This window comes from Osmerus mordax, chromosome 26 (genome assembly GCF_038355195.1).
Source record: "Osmerus mordax isolate fOsmMor3 chromosome 26, fOsmMor3.pri, whole genome shotgun sequence".
Classification (NCBI taxonomy): domain Eukaryota; kingdom Metazoa; phylum Chordata; class Actinopteri; order Osmeriformes; family Osmeridae; genus Osmerus; species Osmerus mordax.
The window spans coordinates 3,634,766-3,660,124 of record NC_090075.1 but is presented as its reverse complement, the minus strand read 5'-3'; the positions used below and the strand labels follow the sequence as shown (position 1 = coordinate 3,660,124).

The window sequence follows — 25,359 nt, the reverse complement described above, 5'->3', positions numbered from 1 at the left end:
CTTTCTCTCTCTCTCTCTCTCTCTATCCTCCCCTCTCTCTCTCTCTCTCTCTCTTTCCCTCTATCTATATCCCTCCCTCTCTCTCTCTCTCTCTCTCTCTCTCTCTCTCTCTCTATCCCCCTCTCCCTCTCTCCCTCTCTCTCTCTATCCCCCTCTCTCACTCTCTCTGTCTTGCAGGCCGAGGTGGTGGACGTGCAGTATGGAAGTCTGGAGGACATAAGGAGAGTCAGCTCCGCCATGAATGTCACCAAACAAATTGCAGTTTTAAAACTCGGACAAGCACCCTTACTTTACAAGGTAGGATCTAGAGCCATCAAGCACGTTGTGGGTAAACTGAATTATCAGTTCAGGCAAGACACTCACGTGATTGATTTCACCATTTATTTATACACATGACAAATGGTTTAACATTGGCGGAATGGATGTACATGGGGAAGCGCTCCCTGCCTTCACTGCAGCATGCAGACAACTCACAGGACAATGTCCTCAACTCAATCCTCACCAACCTCATCATCAAACTTGAAAAAGCAAGAAAATGTTTGCCTCCATAAAACTTTTTTTCCCCACAAAACTTCCTTCTCAAGTGGCAACAGAAGCAATACAGGGAAAGTCTTCAACACACAGCGATTAAAGCTAATTGTACAGAAATTGAAAGTCATATCCCATAATGTAAAATTCATCAGAAACCCATCTAGCGTCAGTGGCTAATTGGTTCGAATGGGATGACTGGTGTTCATGGCTTATTATAGGAAAGGAGGCTAAATGTAGATTGATGATCCCTGGCCTGCCTTAGCAATGAGGCATGTTTGAACTGTGAAGGTGACTGGTACCATAGTGCCATGGTCTGGGAGTAGGAGGAATGGATGTTGTTTAGCAACTGACTTCACCGGAACCACACACACGCATATTTCCGCTTGGCATCTCTGTCATTCAACCCACTCATTCCAATTAGGTACCCGTCAATGGCTACACCCCGGTAATTACATTTGCTGTTATTTTTTCCTCATGGTAATATAAGCCAATGGCCGGAGTTTGATTAACTGTAAGTGTTATTCAACCTATTTTGTGTCCCGTCCATTTCGTAATGGAACATATTGTTTTCGGTACCAAACAATTGCTACGTTGATTTGATTAGACTTTGTACTACCTGATGTAGCGGCTCATAATTTGGTCACTCATCACAGCCTCTCTAACACCTCAGTAATACGTACTTGTCGCCTCCATTTTTCCCGTGATCATTCCACTTACGAGGCCCGCCACAATGTTGTTGTTTTTTGGAGCGGTTGACAACCTCCAAGAGGACAAAGCCTCGACCGGTCCGCACAAGAAAGTAGGGACCTTAAAGTCGAGCGCTCATGCGCAGCGGGGTTTTTCACCTCCCCCTCGGTCCATCTCCTTGGGCGCCAGTGAAATGTTTTACTGTTTCATGTTTGGTTGTTACCGGGAGATTAGGGATCTGAAGCTTTTCGTAACACCTCAGTGAAGCTGTTTACCCTGGGAGTCTCTTTGAGCAGCTATTTGCATGGAGTACCTTGATTTAATCTGTTTCCCTCCCGACACACTGTTTAGATGTCTGTTTACTCAATATGCCCCCAATTGTTGGCTGTTTGTTTGTACCCGGAATCTCAATCATACTTTATTTGCTTTGTGTTGTCTCCGATTTTAACCGACAAGTGGCGTACTTTTGATGGATAAAGTAGGACATCCTGTTTGTTATGAGGTTTGTTGAAGATTGGTTTGTGTTTGTTTTAGAATACACAGCTTGTTATGTTACCTTGGTGACATGGAGTGGTTATAAAACTGTCCTGGTTAATGGTATTATTATTTTTGAATAGTTCAAATTGTTGTATTTATTAAGTTGTGAAAGCATAGCTTAGCAAATTGGAGCCTGAATTCATTTCTGGCCTCAATAAGAGAGCTTTCATGTCTGGACTGAAATAAATGGTTTTGCCTTCTCGTTTGTGGACAGTTTTTAAGCCATTGACTGCAATTAAAGACAGACCTTGGAACAGTAACATCAGGCTGTCACTTGGAATGTCAACAGGTTCCAAGTGAACCAGGGGATCAACAAATGTTATCAGTACATGTTCCCGTGTATTGATACCGTTCTATGTGAGGCAGTTCACTGACGAAGCTAACCAAGAATGCCATAATAACGATTGCATCCTTAATAACCATTCATCTCGCCATTTCAATGGGAAATACTGCCTTTTTAATTATATCTGTCGCTAGTATTGAAGCCTCAGGTCAGTAAACATGCCGTCCTTCGAATATGTTGCACACCTGCCCTCCGCCACTGTTCCCAGTGAAGGACAAGCTGTTGATTAAAAAGAAAAGAAGGTCCTTGACTTCCTGTCTCGTATACAATAAAACATACAGTGCATTCCCGCTCATAAAGATCAAGGGCATCGCCTTGGAAACGCAATATTAAAGTCAAGCACAGGAGTCACACGGTGCTGGGTGGAGTGCGTGGGTTTGTGTTGTGTTGCAGCTGCGACCCCCCTGAAGAGTGGAGTTACGTAATATCAAATCACTCTTCATGATGCCTCCAGTGTTAAAGCTCTTCAGGGTGGATAATGACATTGTTAACCCCTTTTAAGTCCGTCACGCATATACAGAACATGTAGGCTACGGAACTGTAAACGATGGGATTCCCCTGCCTGGATAGTTACACAACAGGTAGCCTATATTCTATGGTATGGTACCTCTGATTTAACTTGTTCTATGACTGTGCACGCAGAGTTACCCCAACACACGATATCATGGAACATACGGAGGGGGATTTGACCCTACGACCTCTTGATCCGCTGTCAAAAGCTTGAATCGCTGAGCTGAAGTGAATTGAAATAAAAGGACGACTTAGTAGAAGAGTTGACGAGCCATCCTCAGCTGAGCATAGCGATGTTGCTAACCCTGTCTGGGAGCTGCCAGTCTACCTGTGAGGCCAGTCAAGTAGGGAAGAGACGTGTGGAGAAGACACATGCTGCGTTTAACAGGCTGCTTTTATCTGAAGTGGGCTATCAGCACCTGGAGTGGGCTTTCAGAAATAAACCCTGCCGTTCCTCCACAGTTCCAGAGCCAAGACTTCAAATGTATTTGAACGTCGTCAAGGACCAGTACCTAAAGCACAGTGCTGTTAAGAGAACAATCCAGTCAGATATTTTTTTAGCATAAAGCGTGAAGAAGCTTACTCAACAAACCCAACATTGTTGAAAAACACTCAACTTTCAAATCTGGGAATGTGTACAACAAAGAGGCATTTGTTATGTGAGCGGGAGTGTACTTCGCCATGTTTATTCATTTTTCATATCAAAGTGAAGTTGTAACTGTGATTTGACCTTAGATGTACCTATTCTACCTCAGGCTCTGCACCTCAGGCTTAGCCCTGAATGTGTGTACCACTCTGAGTGGTACACAGAGTGTGCTACCATCAACACCAATGCATATGACCTCGTCTGCATGTCTCCACAGCTCTCCCTCTTAGCGGACCTGGGTTTCGGGGGGGTTCTGGTTTACGTTGACCCCTGTGACAGCCCCTTGGACCAGAATCAGAAGCACACACAGGCATTTGGGGTCACCCTGAATCCAGGGGGGGACCCCTCGACCCCAGGGTACCCCAGTACAGGTGAGAAGAAGCCCTTATGTCAGGGTTCTCCAATCCTGGTCCTCGAGGGCCACTGTCCTGCATGTTTTAGATGTTTCCCTGCTCCAGCACACCTGTTTCAAATGAATGGGTCGTTATCAAGCTCTGTGGAAGCCGGGTAATGACCATTCGTTTGAATCAGGTGTGCTGTAAACGTATCTGTGCACATATCATGGCTGCGGTTCGACTGGAGTTAAATGTTCTCCCCATGATGGTGGACCTCTTTACCCCCCACGTTTTGCTCCTACTTCCTGTTTCTCGCTCTTTCTGGCCAATGGGGATTCCACTTCCTGACCTGTCTGACCAATGGGGACATGTCATTACTGCAAAAGTACCTTTGTCCTATTAAGAGTTCCAGAACCTTGGTGGCAGGACCCAGTAGAGGCTTGGAACAGATGTCTGGGCAGATGCTGGTGTGTGTGTGTGTGTGTGTGTGTGTGTGTTGGTCTTTAGGTGTGTGGGTCTGTCTGTGTGTGTATGTCTGTTTGTGTGTGTCTGCCTGTGCGTGTCTGTGCGTGTCTGTGCGTGTCTGTGCGTGTCTGTGCGTGTCTGTGCGTGTCTGTGTGTGTCTGTGTCTTCCTGTGTGTGTCTGTGCGTGTCTGTGTGTGTCTCTGAGTGTGTGGACAGATGTTGGTTGTCTGCTCTCTCACCAGTAACACTGGTAGTTGTGTCCCAGTGCACTCTCTGGAAGATGAGCACAAGATATGAAAGGACATATCATAACTCACCCACGTAGCAATGCTCCAATACTTCTAGTCCTGCAGCATAGGCACTGTAGTGCACAGGACACACTTTGATTGTTTCAGTTCATAACTTTATATAAAGACAGATATTTAGAACTTTAGTGCAATTTAGTGCAATCCTAATTCACTTAATTCTTACATTTAATTATGAACATAAATTAGCGTACATCATCCATTTGGCCTGTACTTAAGAGTGGGAGGAAAGCTTAGCAAAGACCAGTGTAAAAAATAAATACAATTATTATACAAGACAAGCAGTCAAACACAGTAAGACATGAACAAAACAATTAAGAAATGACATGGGGAATTAAATTGATGAAATGATACATGCCACGCTAATCAAATCCAAGATAGTTGTGTATGCTAGCACTACGAGTATGCTACTGAAATCTACAAACCTCCAGAAAGAAAAGAAAAAACAAGGTTACAAACCTTCTAAAACCCTCTGGGACCTTTGAGGAAACGTCTCTACCTGGTTTCTCAAAAGCGGTTTTCTCAAGAGTACTTTTGTCATACGGGTAAATAGTCGGTGTTGTCATTCAGTAGTTGTGAATGACAGTTATTTTCCCCGGGTTTTGACTTCATTATTCATCCGCTCCCTGCGCTGGTTTTAATTGGCGTCTTCCTTGTAGCATTATCTGTGCTTCATACAGCCATACTGAAGTCTGCTGGGACAGGTAACCAGTAACAAAGCTGTGCCTTCTAAAACATGCTGTTTTCTGTGGCCTCCCGCTCAATACAAGATATCTGCTGTGGTATGCTCAGAGGGATGGTGTGTTTGTGTGTGTGTTTGTGTGTGCGGGCAGGAAAGGCGGAAAATTGAGATGTGAACTGCCAAAGAACCTACCAAGCAATACTGTTTGCTTAGATACTAGCAGCAGGTGTTCTGTGGCCTAGCTGGGCTTCTTTGGCATCATGCTGGACTGGAGTCTTTGTCCTCAGAGAAGCACCAGCTTGGCTTTGATGTACATGGGATTGTTTTATTCTGTGGTATATATGTATGGCTGTTGGGTGGGCTTTTTACGTACATACTGTATGTCCCACAGAAAAAAACTATATTCCATGTACTCTGCTTACTTGATGGCGTGTGCTCCAACGGTTTCAGACACAAATTCCACGTCCCCCTGACAACTGACAACACGTTGGATATTCCATGTGGACATCTGTCTGTGTTCTCGGCTGAAGAAAAAACGACACAACTGGAAAAACCAGACATGTTGCAGGCAGACAATGTTAACCACTGTGTTGTCGTCACGCAAACATCCCTTTTTCACATGCGGGTGGTTAATTGATTTGGCAGTTTTGAACAGAAGCCTCTTGTCTTGTGCCAGGCAGCAGACCCCGGAAGCCAAGCAATTTCCTCGTAAATTTTTATTTAGTCGCCATGTTATTTGTGTTGTTTGCCTTTTGATGAATTTCCCTAGCTCTGTTTACTCAAATGACGACCGCTTCGGGGTCAAGACTGAGGAACGCCGAGCACGGAAGCTGAACACATGTTGATAGATGACGGTCGCAGGCTGCGAGGAGTGGGCTGTAGGGGCGGGGTGGTGGGCGTCCGCGCTCGCATAACTGCATTAACCTTTAAAGTGCATCCCTCGCCCCCCCTCCCCCTCCCTATCGTAAAGAAAGCGTCGACACGCGAACGGAGATGACTTCAAACCATTTTTACATGTTAATTCTTGCTCTCTGACAGGTGGATCTATTCACACGGAAAAGAATTGCCTCCCCTGGGTTATTTTGAAAACCTCGCCGAAGTCAAAAGAAGCCTTTGAATAGAAATGCAGTCATTTGCATATTGATTTAAACGCGCGGCGGCCGCGGGACTGATGTCGGAACCTTTAATGAACAAATGGTTGCCGCGAATGTCCTCGGTGGCGTGTCATTCACGACTGTCACCGCGCGTCGCGTGTCTCCCCCCGGCATGTGTCGGAGGAGTCCTCTGGGTCACCGTAGATGCTCCTTCCTCCCTCCAGCCCAGGATGTGAAATCGAACAGGATGGAGCAGAAGAGAATACAAATGTTTCCATCTCCTTTGGGTTCTCCTCGTTCCTGTTAACACGCGTGGCTCTGAAGGATTTTGTCACGCCGTTCCTCTTCTTTATTTATTGAGCGCTGGAGGAAGAGATGTATGTGTAAGTCCAGTTCTCTCAGGAGTTCAACCCAAGCATTAAACACAGTGCCGGAAGCGACGGTAATTAGCACATCAGCTGCAGAGGATCTCTCACAGGTTTAGAAATGTAAACTTCTGAGAAAGAAGAAGAAACGGAAAGAAAGGGTTTTAGGCAGAATTGTACTGTGAGGTTCATAGTTAAACATGTGAAACTTTCTTCTGTGGTTTTATACGACAGGAAGTTTAGCCCGGACCCCCCGCCAGTACACAGTTTTGCATCAAGCAGGGCACACATACACTACATTGTTTAGTGAAACAGTGCTCTGGTGACACTTTAAGATTATTTCAAGGCTATATATGTTAAGTGGGGTGCAACATTATAAAGTCGCCCCACCACTTTTTTCTTGAAGCAGTTTGCAAGCATTGCTGTACCTAATTGCCTACTTTAAGAAACAACAATGCAGTGTCAAAGCTAGCTCCATTTGCATCTGTGGGAAGGGGTTGCATAATGCATTGAGGTTAAAGCTTTTAGAAGCTCTCCATTTGATTTATTAATGCCTCTTCAGACTAGAAGGTGCAGGGTTTTAGATAGGAGAGCTAGCTAGGCAGATATCCCAGTTATGCACAGCTACAGTAGCTAACCCAGGTCCACAAAACTAGCTTAAGTGGCTAACCCGGGTCCACATAGCTGACTTAATAAGTTTATCCTGGGTCCTCAGAGCAAGCTGCCTCAGCTTAAATCGGATTCACAAAAAGAAATAGGTCTATACCATTAGATGTCATCATCAATGACTTCACCTAAACATTATCACTGAATGCATCGAAACCATGCACTTTCTCTCTTTGGATTTTGGCCAGTGTCTGTAGCCTATATTGCATTATCAAAACCATATACATGCAGGGCTCGAAATGAACGTCATCCCGTTGTCCCAGAGACGATGAAAAAGATGTCTGAGACAGTTCAACACAGACTAGATGTCCTTGACAGTTCAACAGACGGGGGAAAAAAAAAAATATCCTGCATGTATTCACATTGGAATTCAGACATTGATTTGAGCCCCACGACTGTATGGATTACTTCAATAGTGTTTCTAATAACCTAGACCCATGTCAGAATGTCAAAATGCTAAAACACAAGAAGTTACATTTTGGGACCGGTCAAGTTCAGTTTGGGACGGTTCATTTTGCACTTCGGGACGGTACTGGGACAGTGAGAAGAAAAGCTAGTTGCGAGCCCTTCCTACATGGTTTCTAAACTGTTTACAAAGATTCTTGCGTCTCGTCTTTTTGTTATCCATCTGATAAATGCATGTTTTGGAGGACATTGTTTGCGTTGGCGCCTTCATACATCTCACTCCAGGTATGGAGACCTGACTTTTAACCCTAAATCGTCATCATCAACTCTGCATGGCAAGCTGTTTAACCATCATTAGTGTGTTCTCCTTCATTTTTCATTACACATCCTACCCCCCATTTACATATGCTAACGGGAAAGCCTACTAGAGCTCATTTACTGCACTTTTTTAACTCCTAAACTCACAAGGGGTGGTTTTTATTGAACGACCAACCAACAGTTCCCTTCCTTAGCGTTTTAACCTTGGTTTTAAACTGGTATTCCCTACATTGTTGCCTCCATTCTACCGTTAATCCAACTGAACATCAAAAGTGTAGTCAAGCCTTAAATTGCCTTCCCAATCCTAGCCCTCTCTCTGCTCGCCGGCTATTGAAGCAATAATAGACATGCAAATATCCCACTGGCACCATGTGCATCCTGTCAGGGAGAGACCGGCGGACGGCGTGGAGCTCAGTCAATAACATTATGGAAATGTCGGCGGATCTCCTCGTCACACTGTTTGAGTTTCATAACAACACAGTCAGGGATATGAGGACGACAAGCAAGTTAGTGGAATGACATCGACAATGCTGGGTGCAGCCACCCGCGCGCCCCGTTCTTGTATTATCACAGTCGGCTTCGCTCTGCAACTGTGTCGTGGGAGGTTATCATTATGTTCTCTGCAGCTCTATTTCTGTCTCATAGATCTCTTCCCCCCCCCCCTACATTTTCTCTCCCCCCCCTACATTTTCTTTAAAAGTCTACCCATGAAACAGCCACTGAAACAGCAATTGGAATGGGTTTGAATGAACAAAAACATATATATAGCTAAATCTTATGAAGCCAACACACCTACCCAGTTTGAGCTTATGTAGAAGCAGACTGTACATTCAAAACAAGTAGCTTCATCCGAGACTAATTAATCAAGGCACAAACAACATAATGACTTGATCTTTCCAATGAAAGGAAGCGATAATAGAGATGAATAGCAGTAAGTAGAACGTGTTTACTTAATTGCGTTTGTAATCATTGCTGCTCTCCAGACAGTTGTTGTTGTATCGGAAAGGTACACTGACAATATCTTTGTCTCAGACAGCTGTCCAATGGGGAGGTAGAAACATCTGGGCCGGTCTGAGCAGGTATGCCCTGGAGGGGAGCACGAGTAGCTTGGCATGGAAAGCGTCCTCCACAGTTGCTACCGCTCGCTGAACATTTTTCGATGTTTTTCTTGTTAGTTTTTTTTGTTATCTAGTTATACAACAGTATCAGAAAAATATAGCAAATGAACTGTTGATACAGGACATGTGCTTGTTTTCCTCCTGCGAGGAGGAACGTTGGAGGGGTAAACATCGAAGGGAACATAATCCTCCCAGTATTTACCACCAGCATTCACTTTTCTTCCAATTAAGCCATTATTCCCGCTCTGTCTCCCCCCCCCCCCCCGCCTCTGGCCATTGGCCCCTGTACTTCCTCAGAGACGTGACCATAGTTTAGCCCTGGCAATTGGAGAATTGTTTTACCAGACAAGGATTTGTTGTGACTTCCCTCACGGTGTGTGGACAGGGTTTATATGAGCGTGAGAAATAAGGAGGGGGATGGGGGGGGGGGGATCTCAGATTCTCTTTTCTCTTTGTCTTTGACTGGAGAGGGGCAGGAGGACTGGCTGGTTAAGGCTTGTGTGTGTGTGTGTGTGTGGGGGGGGGGGTGGTTGCTGGAGGCAGCAGGCAGCCTCTTCGTGCCCTTCTCACATGGCGCGGCACAAACAGATATGCTAAGCATCGGGCCCTGTTGTCAAAGACCTGGAAGGGACAACGGCCATGTTCATTGTAGTCTGATACAGTTTAGCACCTCAGCGTCCAAGCAGGTCGGAGTCCTCAGGGCCAGGAGCTGTTGTGAAGGAGATGAGGCTTGCTTTACGAGCCCGGGCCGGGCCGTGCTGGCTAGGGCCAAGTCGAGAGGGCCAATAAGGGCCAGGCTCCAGGCCGGAAAGCCCTGAGGCAGAGAGGGCCAGCCACAGTGTGTTAACCTTCAACACCAAGCCCACAGTGTTAGTAAAGCCTGAAGGGTTTGAGCAGAGTGCAGAGATAATCTGTGAACCTATCATTGACACTCTGGCCGGGTAGTTCCAGTATGATTGTAGGATCGTGGATGTGAGGACCTTTCTGGGGAAAGAAATCACCTCGAACCACACCGAAAACCTGTCATCACAGTCAAGTAGGTTTCCTCTGCTGTCAAGGATGTACATGGATACCATGGAGTCACGAGCTGTCAGTTCAGTTGGACTTGCGCAAACCCAAAATGGAGCATTTTGACTGGTGATACACTCTTATATAGTACTACACGCCCTACTTCCAACCAGTTAAATTGTGTATTTTACGTTTCTCTGTTTAGGTATGTCTGTAAAACAATAGTTTCCCCACCTCTGAATATAATCTGCACATACTGCAGAAGTGACCGGTGTGCCCCTGTGGTTCTCGTCTCTACTGAGGCGGAAGGATGTTTTGAGTTCTGACCTTTTTCGTTACCACATCCATGACCTGAATTATACTCGACACCCTTTAGTCCAGTGTTCAATGCTAGTACTATGCCTGGCTACCTTCTCTCCTAGATCTAGGGAACTGACCTTTGCCAAGTCAAGCTGTCTGTCCTTCAGGGTCCTTCCCATCTGAGACAGACACCTAAAAATGGTGGGCCACAACCACCTCATATCTTTCGTCACGGATTGTTGTTAACGCCATAGCTGCAAAAGAAAAAGGGGGGATGTGTGTGTGTGTGTGTGCGTGCGCGCGTGCACCAGTGTGTCATGTGCCGTTTACTAGGATAGTAGCGTTCCCTGGTCCTTGTAGAATACTCACTGCAGCACACCGAGCACTGAACCTTTTTTCTTCTACCTAATTATACAATCTTTTATCTGTGTTACTCCATTGATCTTTTGCTCATTTAGCCAGCTCACTTCCAGTTAGAGGGAGTTGGGGTGCACCCCCATGCAGCCACTCCTTCTGTACTTTAAACCCCCCCTAGGAGTATGCTCTTACTGAATACCCGTCGCACAGCCAATCCTCATTGGTGTCACTACGTAGCCAGCCAATCCTCAGTGGTGTCACTACGTAACCAGCCAATCCTCAACAGTGTCACTACGTAGCCAGCCAATCCTCAGTGGTGTCACTACGTAACCAGCCAATCCTCAACAGTGTCACTACCTAGCCAGCCAATCCTCAGTGGTGTCACTACGTAACCAGCCAATCCTCAACAGTGTCACTACCTAGCCAGCCAATCCTCAGTGGTGTCACTACGTAGCCATCCAATCCTCAGTGGTGTCACTACCTAGCCAGCCAATCCTCAGTGGTGTAACTGACAGCACATATTCTAGCCCATTAAAAGCCCATATAACCATAACGATTCCCTCACAGAAGATAAAAAGAAATACTTTTAAATCAACTCTGCCACAACTAGGTCATTACGAAGATAAACATTCAACAAATACCAAAGGTTTGAATTACTGAACAGTAACCCAGTAGATGGATATGCTGCTAACGTACAGTAAAATTTTGTTTTTTCGACAGCTTTCAGTGTTTTGACAGTGACATTGTTCAGACCTTAGCGGTGATATTTGTGTGCGTGGATACGATGCTTTTAATGGTTCTTTGCTACCCCAAACAGAGAGCCCTCGAGGGGGGTGGGGGCCCATTAAGCTATCATTAAAACCACATCATCATTAAGAGAGGATTTGCAAATCCCCAGCACCGCATCCTCACTCGCATCACACGTGCATCAAAACACAATAAAAGTCAATTAAAAAACAATGTCATTTAACGACCCCTATGGAGGACCCAGCCGTCGCCCCCAGCTCAGGTGGGGTTTTTTTTTGGAGAGCTTGGCGTCGGCCGAACTTTCGAAGGAGCCATTTTGTGTTTGGCATCCGGGCGGTTCGACAGAGCGCTGACGCGCCTGTCCGGAGCCGGCTCCCACCGCTGGCCTCTATTCCACGCAGGTCCATTTGAGTCACTTGGGCGCAATCGGCACCTATGCTCACTCTTCTCGTTTGTCTCACTCTCCCAACATGCACGCGCACTCTCAGGCCTCCTTATGTCATTCTATGATGGGAAATCTATGATGGAGTCAGGTGGCTGAGCGGTGAGGGAGTCGGACTAGTAATCTGAAGGTTGCCAGTTCGATTCCCGGTCATGCCAACTGATTTTGTGTCCTTGGGCAAGGCACTTCACCCTACTTGCCTCGGGGGAATGTCCCTGTACTTACTGTAAGTCGCTCTGGATAAGAGCGTCTGCTAAATGACTAAATGTAAATGTAATGTAAATGTGAAAACGACACACATGCAGTCACACGCACATATATATAACACAAGCTCAGAGATACGAACGACACACAACACACACACGTAACCCCAGTGACCTAGTGTGATGCGTTTCTTACATGAGAGGATTCTATATCAGATATGTTATCTGAGTGTGCAGAAGAGTACCGGCTCCTGGGAGAGTGGGCATATCTAGGGACATCCAGTTATCAGGGACGGGTAGATATGAGTACACATAATGATGGCACCTGTTACTCTTGCCTGAGTCTCTGAGCTCCAGCAGTGGTTATTGAACTGGCTTTTCAGGTAACTTGTAAACACACACGCACACACCATACACAAGCAGTAACACATGTACGCCCACACGCACAATGCTTTATTTTATTAACCTCAACCAATACGGTTTTGTCTTTGATATGACTCTTTACATATCGCTAGGCAACCACTCGGCGTGGTCAGATCCCCACGTTCTGAACCTGTGCGCCCCCTCCCCCTCCCGCCAGAGGAAACTCATTAGCAGATAGAGGCTAAAAATCCGTCTCTGTTAGAGAGCTCGATTTTTGGATGTGCCACGATTCCCCACGCAGTCTTGAAGAGCTGGAGTTGTCTCTGTGTGGGCTAGGACTGGTGGCAGCAGTCGAAGAGAGGGAGGAAGACAGAGGGAGGGATAGAGAAAGGTTAGAGAGAGAGAGAGATAGAGAAGGGAGAGAGACTGAGAGATACAGAGAGAGAGAGAGAGAGAGAGAGAGAGAGAGAGAGAGAGAGAGAGAGCGAAGGGAGAGGGACTGAGAGAGAGACTGAGAGAGATAGAGAGAGATAGAGAGAGAAGGGAGAGGGACTGAGAGAGAGACTGAGAGAGAGAGACTGAGAGAGGGGGGGAGAGAGAGAGCGAGAGAGAGAGAGAGACGGGGAGAGACGGGGAGGGGAGGGAGGGAGGGAGAAAGGGAGGAAGAGAAGGAAAGAGAGGGGGAGGGAGGGAGAGGGGGAGGGAGAGAAGGAAAGAGAGGGGGAGGGAGGGAGAAAGGGAGGGAAGGAAAGAGATAGAGAAGAGAGGGAGAAGAGAGAGAGAATGGTGCCTCTAGCCTTTCTGATTAGTTTTAATGCAGTCTTTTTCTCTCCTTTGATCACACTCTCTGAGCCAGGATATATTCATCCAATTCTCAGGCAGGGATGGTGGGACTCTTTCTTTCTTTCTCTCTCTATCTTTCTCTCTCCCTGAGTGGCCATTAGAGGTTTCAGTTATATTTCTAGGGGGCCATCATGTTGTGGTCATTTGTGTATTTGTGACATTCTCTTTTTAGACAAACAGGATATGAGGAAATGGCGAAATAGCTTTCTGTCTTTCATTTGGACTGGCTGCGTATGTTCATTCAGACAACTCAGACTGTTCTAGGTTGTTAGAGATCGGAAGTTGTTTACTCCCTCGTCTCCTGCATTTCTTTCTATAGATATCCTGTCAAATTATACAATAGAAGGACAACTGTCACTGTATCCTTTCCAAATTGAGTTTATTTGGTCGTCTAGTGCCCGCTAAATGGAAGCCTACCTGTTTCGAGTGAAACAGGAATTCAAGACTATCGCGTTGACGATACTTCTCAAAAGAATGTTCTACCGACGCTCTGTTTCAGGGTCACTCGACATCTTTAATGCGATGGCTACTGTACCACTTCACAACAGCTCAGCACCATCTCATTGTTTGACAGTCAAAGTTGGATACGGATTCGGTACAAGACAACCTTGGTTCCGCTGCACCCTGGAAAACATAATTGATTTCAAATTGGTTGACGTTTGCTGACGACTTTATATTTCATATTCTGTGTTTGATATTGAAGTCGACATGCATCTTGCACCCAGTGTTAAACCATAGCTGGCTACACAAGGTGAACAACAAAGACTGCTGTTGCAATACACACACCGAGTCTGACAGGATAAACCATGTTGCATACTGCCTGCTTGGCAGGAAATCATAACCCACATCTGCTAAAGCATTTCTCAGCAGTATCTAGTTCCCACAAGACACAGGCGCGTACACCTCACAGTGTACTTTGATTCTGACAGGAAAAGAGCAGGGACCTCAAATCTCACACACACACACACACTACCCAATGTCCTAGAGGTGAGGATCTCTAGGCATTGCTAAGGTACTTTATATTACAGTCCAGTAATAAAAGGTTTGCAGTGGAGGCGGTGGGCAATTGATTGGTGGAATTCTCGCTTGAAGGATCACCAGACCGGTCAGGGATAGGGTTTTGTTTGTGAGTTTGACGGACGTTATCTCGACCATGTGTCTGGCCTTTCTGCCTCTTGTTAAGTCTGCAAGCTACCTATTAACTATTTCAGGTAAGGGCACACAGACTAGATGCGATACAGTATGGCTGGCACACTCTTTACGCAATATTTATCTTTGTTTTGTTTTTTTACCCATCACATATGCATATTTTGTGCATACATTACAAGGATATCAGGTGAGCCTGATTGCTCGTGATGCTTAATGTTAATCATACTGGAGGAGGGGCCGTTTGTTTTGAAGCAAAGTGCACCCAGGCTGCTTCACTGTCCAGCGGCTGGACGAAGAGCGTTCAGGTGTCGCTAAAGAAAAGAGCATCTCTCCGAACGAGCCTCCTCTACTGAGACTTAATGAACTGAGCTGTGTCTACACGTGGGCTTGAAAGGCCCTCAGACCACGCGTGCGAAACGCTCGTTTGTAATTGAAGGTAGCGCCATGGAACAGGCATGGAAATCAACCTTTTCTAACTAAGATGAGAGGACGAGCCTCTCACCTATCCATTTCAAAGACCCTGAAGACATGAAAGGAGGCTTTGAGTTAAAAAGGTGAACTGGATTAGCGAGAATCAAAGGCAGGCCACTCTTGGCATAAGATTAGTATTGTACTTATGGTAATTAATTGCGGCATTTTGCAACCTGTTTACTTGGAAATCATTGTTTGTGGCTAATTGAATAGGGATGGCGAACTCTCGTGAGAAACTTAATGTCGAATACAGTAAACAATCGACAGACAGACCATGCTTTGGCAAGCATCCTCAGCTCACTACAGTTATCTACTGTATACAAAATAAAAACGGAAATACCAGAAACTTTTCTCGTTCTCCGAACTACTTTGTTACAAGGACAGCTCTAAGCTTATCTCCTTCAGTTCCCTCAGTGTAGGTCAATACAGCTCTTCGCCTCATGGGTTATTTAAGCACATCAGAGGCTGGGATGTGCCAGTAGAAATCCTCAGGGGGTTCTAGAGGAAGCGTATTGACTAGAGTTGGATTCAAAAGAACCTCAGAGAAGTGTCTGTGGAGCCTGTTCCACGGCCGGCTGGACTTTGTCCTGAAACCCTAAGCCCAGCTGGGTTCTGTAACTCTTCAGTACGTGACCTATATAGGATGACCAATGAGCTGGTCTTAAGAGACCTCTCAGATCATTTCCTATTAGTGATGGCTGACCAATCAGTAATAGGCCTTAATTGGCTTGCATGTATCATGTGCAACAAATCTATGTGAGGTACAGTTCGCCACTGTTACCAGAACAATAGCGTTTTATATTGGGAATATGTTTTGGTTTTTTATCGTTTCCTTTATTTATTCCCAGTGACTTTAGAAGTCAATTGTGTGCGTGGGAGAGGGAGACAGGGAGAGAGAGGGGGGGTTCTATGGGCTTATGTGAAGCCCTTTGTGACATTGCTTGTAAAAGGGGCTATACAAATACATTTGATTTGAGGGAGCGAGAGAGAGGGAAAGAGAGAGAGAGAGAGGTTTGAGGTGGAACGTGAGTAGCTGCGACATTGTAAGATAATCACAAGGTTGTGACACTGGTCACAAGGTTGTGACACTGGTCACAACGTTTTAGGTGCAACTCCTAATTTACAGTTTTTTCCAATTGCTTAAGTACAATTTTGAAAACAGGGCTCACTTTGTCAAAACACAACACACGATTCATACAACTAGACACAAAAGTAGCAAAACACCAATCTTTTGCTAAATGAAACACTTCATAACTATACAATCATGTATAAAAACCCAATTCTGTCACCGTATGCCACACACATGGTTCATAAAATTTGACTGTTTGAATCAGTTACACACTGTTGAGCACAATTTAAAACACTTTTACACTAACAATTATTTTTTTATGACATAACCTGCTTGATTTAGTCAGAGATATTGTTACAGTAGAGTACGTAAAAGTACATGAATATGTTGACCAAACACAACAAACAAGACCAGTACTGCACACTGAAGAAAATATTTACTGTATTTCTCCACATTGTCTTCGTAAAGGTTGCATTTTGTGCAGAAAATCAGAACATATTTCAAATCGAATACTGTGTAGCAGGCTACATACTGTAAACACAGCAAATACATTTGTGGAGACAAATGAAAGTATTCAGCAAATGAAATGCAGTACATTGTTTCAATCATGGACTGCCAGTCCATGATTGAAACACTACTAGACAGTAGAGAAAAGCAGTTTTCACCTGTGCTCTTGTCGAAATGTCCAAATTACTTTTGCAACAGTATATCTGCTGAGGTTGGGCTGGACTCTCTGTCAAGCCTCTCTCAATGTTGCCCCATGGTTCACAATATGGTCAACCAATGTTGTTTGAATTTCATTAGATACTGTAAATTTGGCCCTATTCTTCCACGGCCTCCAGGTCTACCTCTCCCTCTCCCCACCACTCTTCCTCCACGGGCTCCCCCTCTCATCCTTCCTCTCCCTCTCCCTCTTCCTGCAACATTGCCTTCCATTTTTGATGAGGACAGGTACACTGACCTGTTGCCTTTTTATAGTGCTTACACCTGATTGGTATGTTTACAGTTTAGCACTTAAGTGCTTGTACACCTGACGCCCGTGTTGGATCCATTCGTTCACGTGTGGCTTTTTAAAAGGCAGTGTCTTGAAAAAGCAGTTAAGTGACATAATCTTATATTTCTGTGTCTAATGTAGAAAAGCGTGTTTAGTGATTTGCAAACCGCTGTGTGTAGTATTTTGCAAATAGTGTGAGGCTGAGCATGTGCTTATAGTTGTCCAGATCTGGGCTGCTGTTTTGCTCCTTATTTTATGAGAAAATATTGTTTGTAAGCAATCGCAAAAAACTGTAAGAGCTCTTCAGTTGGCACAACCACACCACACGTCAAGAACGGTTGCTACGAGAGACGGAAATCAAATTATCATACTTAATGATGCCTAATGAAGCTTGTCCCCGAATAACCGTAAGTCACTCTTCCTGAGCAAATTAAGGAGACGTCAATGTCCAAATAGACTCCAATCTTCATTTGTTAATGCTCACATTCAGCTATTAAAGCAGTGATTAGTCCGAATAATCTCCCCCTGAGCGCGCATAACCTTGAACTGTTTCTCCTTCTCGTTGAGTGGGCGACTCATTATCTGCCATTGTGAGCCGGCGCCAGCACGAGTCCTTCTAAAACCATTCAGAACTGAGAGGGCTTTTATTTCTAGCTTGATAACCCCTTAAATAATCAACGGTTGGAAAAACTCAACGTAGAGGAAAAGTTGATCTTGAAAACACAATCAGCTGGAGTGGGTGTTTTTTTTTTACAGATAATTTTTGACGTGGAACGAAAAGTTGCGCTGTCGCGGCAGTGGAGCGTGATGACTGGTTGGCCGGGGTAGGTGTTTACGGAATCGTGCCAACTGAAATGTGTTCCTCAAGCAGGATTAGGCTCTCCGTTTTCCTTCTCTAATGAGGCCAAACCGACCGAGCGTTTCCTCTCTGCCTAAATCCCTATTGGCTGCTCTAACCATTATTTCCTATTTAAAATCCTCCTGCCTATTAACATTCAGTACGCGAGTGGTTAGCGGTTAGCAAGCTTAGATATGACTTTAGAGAGACTTGAAAGAGAGACGGAAAGGAAATGGAGAGAAAGGGAGGGGGTTTGGGGGGGGGGGGGGAGGGCACAGAAAGCAAGTGAGAAAACAGAGAGATTGAGATATATGGCTTAGTAGTCAGGTAGAACGTTAGGGTTTAAGTGCACACAGTGACTGTGTCATGGCTTTGTCCATAAGTCATTACTGTGAGAGGAAAACAGATGCCCTCATCTACATGACGGTTTACCAACAAGCTGACATTGACTTTCTCAAAGGTTGCAATGTTGAAAAAATGTAGCATCACGCCCAAAGATTCGGAGATCACTGACTTAAGAGTCACTCCTGCAGCCCTCAGTGTGAATTTGACCTGTTGTGTTTCTGTTGGCAGCTGGTAGCTTCAGAGAGGAGAGAGCCAGTCTCACGTCGCTGCTGGTGCAGCCAATCTCCGCCTCCCTGGCCAGGAAGATTCTCTCCTCCCCCTCCGCGGGAACGGACGGGGCGTGCATCCCCATAGCCTCGCCCAGCACGTCAGGTACGCCTAAGTCTCACCTTGAAAGCCGAATGTATCAAATTGAAACCTCGCGTTAACCTGCTGAGCTAAAAGATGTGAGTTGAGGGAACCTGCTTTTGTCTCTCCTTCAGAAAGGGCTGCGCACAAAGAACTCGATTCCCCATCCTCCTGATACCACGATGAGCAAATCCCATTTTGATTCTGTTCTGTTAATTGCATGATGTAGTATTCTGTGGTGATCCACACTGTATCAGGCGCACACACTCAAAAGGGCTTTTAACCACATCTGCTGGTGAGTAATCTTGAGGGAGGGACATTCTGTCTGAGTTAAGTTGTCTGCAGGTTCAACCGCTTATGTCACAGCCTCCATTTTCTGCCCTTAGAGACCCACGATGAGTAATGGAATTAGCGGCAAAAATGGACCTCTGCCATTCCCAATGGAGGCGGATGGGAAGGGAAGAATGATAGGCCGAGGATGGGGAATGGTGAGAAGGGAGGGTGATATATAGTACTAAGGTTGGCAGGGGTCGTGAATTACAACCCTTAACCCCCGTAGTGATGTCCCCCCCCCCCCTTCCCCCACCCCCACCACCATCGTCATGGAGACAGATATACAGTATGTCCGTTAAAGGCTGCTTCCCGTCGTTAGGGTTACGTGTGTCATTCAGACGGAGGGTGTTAGCACGCGCCGCGGTAAGCTAATTGAATCCTCTGGTGGGGGGGGGCTGTTAAAGCTATACCTCCGAGGTCATCTATAACAAGGGCCTTTGGTTCGCGCAGTGACACAACATTAGATCATAAACATCAGCGGTGGCAGGGTAAGAGTGGATAATTGGATGTAAATGGGATTTGTCTGTGTGCGAAGGGTCATCTGTTTGGGCAGATATTATGTTTATAACCTTTCAGATGAAATATTGTAAATAGCTCCATTTCTGTTAATATCATGACCTCTTTATGGCTGGGAACATCCAGCTATAGACCTACCTTTGGTTTTTATCACCTATGATGCTTTTTATTGGCTCTTGTCAAATGTCAACAAGAGCGTTTGATTGGATGGCACTTTGTCATTATGGACATTTATAGCCAATTAGAGTTGTAACTGTTTACCTGGTATTTCTCCGCAGTACTGCCAGTAAACTGCACGCGCAGGCTGCATGCTCGTCTCGCATGGGGAGGAAGGCCTTGGTTTTATGTCTGCCAAGAAGCCCACACGCGCGCACACACACGCTGATTGAAGATGAATATCTAATTTTAGTAAGGAGAAGAAAATGGTGGAGAGTTAGTCCTTAGCCGTGACATTATTGGATCCCCTTCCTCAAGAAACACACCAGTACATTAACCTTTCTGAATGGGATGGGTCTCTGTGTGTGTGCGTGTGCGCAGGAGAGGTTATCATTAGCCTGTAAGTCCCTCTATTGAGTAAAAATCCCCCTTCTTATTGGTGCATCGTCACCTTGGAGACGGGGGCCAGCGCTGCCGTGCAGGTCACAGCTGCTGCTTGCATCATCATCATCATCATCATAGAAGAAGATTGACAAATTACATTCCATTATTCCAGAACAAATAAGGAATCGCTCTTGTGTCCATCCATCCCTCTCTCTCCCTAATTCTCTCTTTTTTCCTTCCTCTACCTCTGACTCCATCTCTCTCCCTACCTCTTATTTTTCTTTGTCTTTTCCAACTTTTCTCTTTGCCTCCTCCTGCCCTCCCTCCTTCTCTCCCTCCCTCTCTCTCTCCCTCCCTCCCTCCCTCCCTCCCTCCCTCCCTCCCTCCCTCCCTCCCTCCCTCCCTCCCTCCCTCCCTCCCTCCCTCCCTCCCTCCCTCCCTCCCTCCCTCCCTCCCTCCCTCCCTCCCTCCCTCCCCAGTCTTTTCCAGTCTGTCTTTCTCCATCACCCTATGTGTTCAGCCCCTCCCCGCTGTCTGAAACACCAGTCTCAGGGGATCAATGATGCCCCAAATACTGTCCGCCACGACACGCTAGCTATCGATCCCCCTCCTGGAAAGAGGGGACGAGGAGGAGGAGTGGAGAGCGGGGATGAGGGTGGGGGGAGGGCCAAGGACAGGGGGAGCACCTGTTTAGCTGGGGCGTGCTAGGCCAGCCGCCAGCCCTGCGGTGCCGCTCTCCCCTGATCAAGCGCGGGGAGAGAGGCGACTCTGGGTAATCTGAGCGGGATCGATTGGCTGAAGCGCTGACCACTCCAGAGAGTTCAAAATCATTTGTTACCAGCGGCCGGCCCTCCCCTCTTTTCTTCCCTTAACTCCCATTCAATTAAAGCTCAGCGTATTGGCTGGGCCATTTGTTAATTGCATGGGGCCTCTTTTTCTCATGAAAACCCCCATGTTAACCGGGGCTTCTTGCGAGAATCGCGGGGCTTAGGGCCTCTAGCCTACCTGTGTGCTCCTCTCCCCTCCCTCCCCCTCCTTTTCCTCTCCTCCCTCAAATCCATTGTTCACAGCGTTTCAGCAAACCGCCGCACCACCGAGTGCATCTGCATCTGAAAGGGCTCCATTCATTATCAGGTGTGTTTTTGTCCAATGCCGAGGTGCCCGGCTGGGCCATTTCATCTCGCTCTCTTATTCACCGTGAAGATTCAAATACGGAGGCGAGGACCAGCGGCCAATTGTGATATTAGCGCCTCCCGTCATCTCCGCCCGCCCCCTCTCTCTCCCCCTCTCCCCCTCTCCCTCCCCCTCTCTCCCCCCCCCCCCCTCTCTCTCTCTCTCCCCCCCTCTCTCTCCCCTTCTCTCTCTCCCCCTCTCTCGGGCTCCAAACAAGCGCTATAAGTGTAACAAATGTTCAGGGCAATTACAGCCAGGGCTGCAGAGAGCCACGTGAAATGGCTTTATTGAGAATCTCGCCAGCTCCTAATTACAGAGTTATTGATTGCCCATGTGCAGGTTTCTCTACTCTTCTTATTGCTTTCTGCTTTTCCCTCCGCATTGTGAATCCGCGGCGGGGAATAAGAGAGGAGAAACCAAATCGCATCTTTTCGATGACCTGAAGGTTATTACATGCATTTGCCCGGTGCTCTTTCTATCTATTTATGGCTCTCCTTTTAAAATAGGAATAGGGAACATGGTCGTAGACCATGTTAGGCAAACACACACACACACACACACACACACACACACACACACACACACACACACTACACAGTGGTATACACTGTTCACTGTATCATAGAGCTACTACTGTATGTATACAGTATATAACCAGCTGTACAAAATATATTGCATGCCCTGTATTTATACATCAGTATATGAAGTTTAATGTCATGACATTGTAACATGTTGATCAAAATCTGAACTATTTTGAAATCCCATCGCCATCCCTAACACGTGAAACTCGAACACATTTTTCACCAGGAGTGTTATCGAATGAAATGTCTTCCTTCTGTGGTACGGAGCAGATTTAATACAGTACCGTAAAAACCACATGTTCATCTTGGGCTCTTTAGCCACAGTCATTTGTGCTGTTGTCAAAAGTGATAAATGCTTTATGTGAGCCGGAGAGAAGACCACTGAATCTTTATACGGAATTAAACTACTCTGCCCCAAGTAGGTAGAAAACTGCTCTGTCAACCAACCATGTGTGTGCGTGCTGTGTATGTGTACTTCCATGTTTGCGTGCGTGTGTGTTCGTGTGTTGTGTGTGTGTGTGTTGCGTGTGTTGCGTGTGTGTGTGTGTGTTGCGTGTGTGCACCAGAGGCCTAAGGCAGACAGTAGCAGACCCGCAGACGCGCATCTGGGCCGACAGCTCATCTTTATTTCCCTGTGATGTCATTGTCCTCGTCCCCCCCCCGTCGCCCCTGTCCCCGGCCGCGGTCCCAGGACCTCGTCCCAGACCTCGTCCCAGACACGCACCTAACGGAACAGTCGGAGCCCGCGTCAGTAGAACAGCCCCGAGGCCGGCCCATCTGTCCACCACAACCTGGGAACTCTCTTAAAACGGAATTTTCGATTTCACCAATGCCCCGCACATGTGGAGACTCCTATGGAAGGATGGGGGGGTCTTCCGTTTGAGGTGGAGTGTGTGTGTGGGGGGGGGTGGGGGGAAGGGGTGGTGGCTGTCACAGACGCGGTAAGCTGGAAGTGGAGAGAACAGCCAGGAGTGTCGAGGAGCCATCTAGGGAGAGAGGAGGTAGAGGAGAGGAGGAAGGATGGAAGGATGGAAGATAAGAGGTGAAGAGAGGCAGGGGGATGACGGATGAGAGAGAGAGAGAGGTGAAGGAGGGAGGGGGATAAGAAATGAGAGAGAGACAGAGAGAGAGAGAGAGGTGAAGGAGGGAGGGGGATAAGAAACGAGAGAGAGACAGAGAGAGAGAGAGGTGAAGGAGGGAGCGGGATAAGAGATGAGAGAGAGAGAGAGGTGAAGGAGGGAGGGGGATAAGAAACGAGAGAGAGACAGAGAGAGAGGTGAAGGAGGGAGGGGGATAAGAAACGAGAGAGAGACAGAGAGAGAGAGAGGTGAAGGAGGGAGCGGGATAAGAGATGAGAGAGAGAGAGAGGTGAAGGAGGGAAGAAGAAAGGGGGAGGCACAGGAGAGAGGGGATGGAGGGGAAGGGAGGAGGGCGGAGAGATCCTCCAGGACCCAGGCTTTCATCCTCTGCAGTGGCGGCTGTGATTCATATTCACTCCCACACTCTGACCCTTTGTTCCTTAATTGGCCTGGAGCTCACACTGCAGAGACAAGGAAACATACTGGAGTCTTCTCTCTCTCTTTCACTGTCTCTCTCTGTCTCTCTCTCTCTTTCACTGTCTCTCTCTGTCTCTGTCTCTCTCTCTCTCTCTCACTGATTATCTCTCTTTCACTGTCTCTCTCTGTCTCTCTCTCTCTTTCACTGTCTCTCTCTGTCTCTGTCTCTCTCTCTCTCTCTTACTGATTATCTCTCTTTCACTTTGTGTCTTTCCGTCTTTGTCTTTCTGTTCGAGTAAAACACAATCTCTCGTTCTCTCTCATCCTCGCTCTTCTTTTCTCCCTGTCGGTGGCGGCCTCACAGCAGAACATCCAGCATTACACCCACCTTTCCACTCTGGTAAAGACAAACTCGGCATTGTGACGAGTAGGTGAACATTCAAGAACCTGGCGACAGCTTATGAAAACAAATGACAACCCTCCTTGTTTATACCACAAAATAAACGAGCCAGCGCCCTAACGACCTCCAGGGTTTCGCTCAGCATTTTCGAACATATTGAAATCAAAGGTTCAAATCCCCCCCCCCTCCGACAACATGTGCAGAGCGGTATCCTCGCTGTGGCAGGTTTTAACGAGTTGGCTGCGGTTCTGGGGAGGCATGGAGGGGCGACTGCAGACGCGTCGCCGTGGCAACCCCTCCCTCCGCCCCTCCCTGTGGTCCTCCAGACATTCGAGGTCTGGCCAGCTCCACAAGGACCCCTGCTGCTCTAGAAATAAATAACCCTGTCAAACTTAGCCACATCCATTTCACATAATCCATTTATACCTGCTCTCAGTTTAGAGAGAGAGAGAATGAGCGTGAGGAGGTCTCTCTCTCTCTCTCTGTGTGTGTGTGTGATCATTTGTGAGCAAGTGTGTGCCCGTGAGATGGAGTGTCATTTCCCGAGCTCTCAGTGAGAGTGGTTGAGGTGGCGACAGGGGGATTAATGAAGATGAAACAAGCTCATTGAAAAGGAGGTATATGGGAATATATGGCACGCTGGTTATTAAGCCGCCATTCAAACGGATGTCAGCACACAGCAGAAGCGCACAGGGATAACACGTGCTTGGATGATCATCCTTAACGGTCAGGTTATTCCGACCCAGATAAACACCTTTTCATCGGATAACCCTATGAAATCGATGTGTTCAACACGTGTTTTTCAAATCAACACCGTTCCTGCGAGGCCGCCAATGTGCCTGGCGGTGCCGTTGATGTCATGTTTTGCTCCTTGGTCGTTTAATTCCGTATTTTGTTCTGCTGTGTGTCTGTCTCTTTGTTTTACAGAGAGGAAGAAGGTTGTGTTGACTGTTGGGTCCCGTTCCCAGTACAAGCCAGTGTTCAACGTCGTCGGCTACTTAAGAGGGAAAACCAACCCAGGTAAATGAAGCAGTCGGAACCTCGTTCCGAAACCCATATCGATTTTTTGTGTTATGAAGTCGCTTGTCGATAACTGCAGAAGCTCCAACCCCTACTAATGAGAGGGAAATGTTGTTTAGAGAGAGAGGAGGGCACTCCACTCCACGCTCCACGTTGCACAGGAAGTAAGGGCCCCCTTACTTCCTGTGGAGAGACCAGTTCAGGAAGTGAGTTCCAAACTGTTAGTTTGACTAACTCCCCTCTCTGGCCCAGCACAGAACCAAAAAGCAGCTTTAGTTGGCTGCCAATAAGCGCCTTTCTATGACAACCTGGGCGGGGGAGGAGAAGGAGGGGGAGAGGGGAGGCGGAGGAGAGAGAGAGGGTGTGTGTATGCAGGGAGGAGGGGCAGGAATCAGAGAGCGAGAAGGAGGAGTTGGAGAATGATGAGGAGGAGGGCGAGGAGGAGGGCGATGTCGCAGTTCTTTATCTTGTCCTTGACTGGTTATCTCAAGGCAGCAGGACATCTACCTGTCCTGTCCTAAATTAGCATAGCAGATTTACTGCCTGATATTAGTGCGACATAATGGGCCACTAAAGCCTATATTATGAGCCACAAATCTCTCCGGGGCTGTGTTTTAACTGCTTGGTGTCGGATCATATGTCCTTTTCCCTCCATTATGGAATGTTAGGGGACAGCAACCTTTTAATTGGTTGGCCTTGTTGCCATGCAGCGGGCTAGCTGCTAGCGATGGTCTCGTTAGCTCCAGCACATCCAGAACATTCCTCCCAGTCAGGTGGTGGTGGGGGGTCTATTTACAGCCCCTGTGTCTGTTCCCC

At 46.8% G+C, this 25,359-nt stretch overlaps 1 protein-coding gene across 1 annotated transcript in view; it reads left to right on the top strand.

The window, feature by feature from the left end:
• The window catches only part of LOC136935787 (inactive N-acetylated-alpha-linked acidic dipeptidase-like protein 2), a 57,228-nt gene that overhangs the window by 22,233 nt on the left and 9,636 nt on the right, over nucleotides 1-25,359 (top strand). The window contains exons 5-8 of the mRNA XM_067229450.1: nucleotides 178-297; nucleotides 3,472-3,625; nucleotides 18,365-18,508; nucleotides 24,451-24,543. Of these exons, the coding sequence (XP_067085551.1) occupies nucleotides 178-297; nucleotides 3,472-3,625; nucleotides 18,365-18,508; nucleotides 24,451-24,543 (511 nt within the window). The remainder of the gene's footprint in view (nucleotides 1-177; nucleotides 298-3,471; nucleotides 3,626-18,364; nucleotides 18,509-24,450; nucleotides 24,544-25,359) is intronic.